The sequence below is a fragment of the Chenopodium album genome, chromosome 9 (genome assembly GCF_948465745.1).
Source record: "Chenopodium album chromosome 9, dcCheAlbu1.1, whole genome shotgun sequence".
In the NCBI taxonomy this organism is placed as follows: domain Eukaryota; kingdom Viridiplantae; phylum Streptophyta; class Magnoliopsida; order Caryophyllales; family Amaranthaceae; genus Chenopodium; species Chenopodium album.
This window is the reverse complement of record NC_137842.1, coordinates 54,100,993-54,103,833: the sequence shown is the minus strand read 5'-3', so window position 1 is coordinate 54,103,833 and position 2,841 is coordinate 54,100,993. Positions and strand designations below refer to the sequence as shown.

The window sequence follows — 2,841 nt, the reverse complement described above, 5'->3', positions numbered from 1 at the left end:
ATTAAAAAAGGATGAAATTTAATTAATCAAATTGTCTAACTTCGTAGATGATTTTATGCATGCATGTATACATAAATTAGGATTTGCAATGTTAAGGTATGTTCATTGTTATACACTATATGATTTCTTATATTCTTCGTGTTAGAATTAGGCAAGAAACCAACTATAACATTAATATAAAAAAATAAATAAAAAATCCCATATTATAATAAATAAAAAAAGATGACTCTAATCAAAAAATTGAGAAGAAAAAAATTACATCGAAACTTAAATTATTGTGCAGTATTTTGCAAAAAGTGACCCTTTTTTCTTACAAAAGTGACCTTTTTTTTTTTTTTTTTTTTTTTTTTTTACAAAGTGACCCATATATTTACAAAAGTGACTTTTTTTTTCACAAAAGTGACTTTTTTTCTTCACAAAAGACTTTTTTTCCACAAAAGTGACCCTTTTTCACAAAAATAACCTCTTTTTTCACAAAAATGATCATTATTATACAAAAGTGACCCTTTTTTCACAAAACTGATCCCTTTTTTTCATAAAAATAATTAAGCTATAAATGCAAAATAGAGTATCAAAATCAAAATTCTTTCAAAAAAAAAGTATCAAAATTAAAATTGAATAAACCCAACAAAATTAGAACCATTCCTCCATATTTACGAACAAACCAACTCACGCACAAAAATTGAACCACTGCCATTTTCGAAGAAGCCCATTCAAACTTGTTCGAGCATCGCTCATTAGGCCGCCTCCAACATTGCGTGTCTGCGTTTCGAAGTGTAATTATTGTTGTTGTTGCTAGTGACTATACTTTTGGAGCTTGAGCGACAACAATGGCGGCACTTCCGACTGAGATAATCACAGAGATTCGCCATGGAAGAGAGAGAGAGAGAAAGCTTGAATATCTCTAATAGAAGAAAGAGGAGAGAGAAAAACAAGAGAATTAATAATAACACAATAAACCTAAAAATCGAATATGGAAGAGTTTGAAGCTTAACCATAAAAAAAAAGAGTTTGAATCTTAAAACCACAGACAAAATGGAGGAGAGAGAAAAACAAGAGATAGAAAGTGAGGAGAGAGAGAAACTGAAAAAAAAAAAACATGATTGCTAAACGCAACCTCTAGTTACTACTATACACCCCTCCTAAATACCATAAATACCCTTCTAAGCTAAAATCATCTTCACGACATTTTTGCCTGCTTTCCTTTCCACCTTCTTCCACACCTAATTTCCAGAAATTTATACCTTTGTTTATTCGAATTACTCACATAATCAATTAGCGAACAATATTCCGAGATCTAATGAATATGAACACGAATCGGATGAAGTTGGGTGACACACGAAATAGGCTCAATCATTTCATACAATTTGAACGAAATATTAAAAAGTGGTTTTATTTTATTTTTATTATTTTTTTTTGAAGGATGAAAAGTGGTTTTATTGATTCTACACATAATAGATTCGTATGATTCTTATCAAATTCGAAGAGGGTAATGTAAAAATCATTACCCATTGCAAATTCAATGTATTTTAAGTTAAATTAATGCACTCTTGTTATTAGAGATTACTTGAGAGGAAAAAAAAATAAAATGGTTATTTTCTCCCTACATCTAATAAATGAGTGGAATAGAGGCTGCGCTAAGTAAAGTCAGGTTGCCTTTAGCACTCCCCAAAAAAAAAGAAGAAAATAATGAAGAGGGCTCACGTGCTAGCCCAAGTTAATTACTTAACTTGCTTCATTTGTACACCGATTTACAATAGAGCTATTGTAAATTGGATTTTTTTGAACATTTGTGATTTTTCTCCAAGAAATTATATGCTATTAGTAAGATGATTCCTAATAATAATTTGTATCCTACCAACCTATGAATATATAACTTAATAGATAAATAAAGATATATGAGTTGTACGGAGTCCCTCATCTAGGGTTTAGTGAGTCCTTGTCTAAGGATCGTAGTTGAGTATTTCGTACTGCAATCAATTAAATTCTTGATCCCTTTCCACAATTCTGATTACCCTCGTTCTGATTATGGAGTCTAATTTAATCGAAGAATTCGAGAAATTCCAATTGACGGAAGAAGAAGGAGTGATTTTTGGAGCGAACGTGGAGGAGGAAACAGAGGCGATTGCAAATAACCAATTGAAATTAACCTTAATTGGGAAACTCTGGACGGTCAAGCCTTTCAATTCTAAATCTATGAAACGAACCTTGCTGAATGTATGGAAATTGAAGGACGGAGTCGCAATTAGGATGGTCGAACATAATTTGTTCATGTTCCAATTTTTCTGTATGGACGACAAGGACAGAGTTATCGAAGGTTGTCCTTGGTTCTTTGATGATAAGCTGCTGGTATTGAAGGAATTAAGCGGAGAAGAAAAACCCTCAGAAGTGCTTTTCACTCACTGCCCGATGTGGATTCGTTTGCGAGACGTACCTTTCAATAGGCGTAATGTTACTGTGATGAAGGACATTGGTGAGATTCTTGGAGGGTTTCTGGAACTTGATGATACTGATCCTTTGGGATGGGGGGAGTATATGAGAATTAAGGTGAATTTAGACATAAACAAGCCAATGAGAAGAGGAATGTTCATTGCTACTGGTGCTTCATCCTCGAAGTGGATTGACTTTCAATACGAAAGATTGGCTGAATTTTGTTTCTATTGTGGCAAGATAGACCATACAGAACGTGAATGTTTGGCAAAGGAGGACTGTGCAAACTCATCTGATGAGGTGGTTTACCAATATGGCCCGTGGTTGAAGGCTTCACCCTTAAAAAAAACAAGAACCTTAGGGATTGACCGCGAGAAAGAGAAGAATTGGATGCTGATTGCTCGAACATGA

At 33.4% G+C, this 2,841-nt stretch overlaps 1 protein-coding gene across 1 annotated transcript; it reads left to right on the top strand.

Moving 5' to 3' along the window:
- The first annotated feature begins 2,028 nt into the window (after positions 1-2,028).
- On the top strand, positions 2,029-2,841 carry LOC145557729 (uncharacterized). Its single transcript, XM_081618903.1, has one exon. It carries the CDS (start codon positions 2,029-2,031, stop codon positions 2,839-2,841), a length of 813 nt encoding a protein of 270 aa, XP_081475029.1.

Bases quoted from the DNA above. Each gene is read 5' to 3' on its own strand.
- LOC145557729 (XM_081618903.1), top strand. From the start codon at position 2,029: ATGGAGTCTAATTTAATCGAAGAATTCGAGAAATTCCAATTGACGGAA.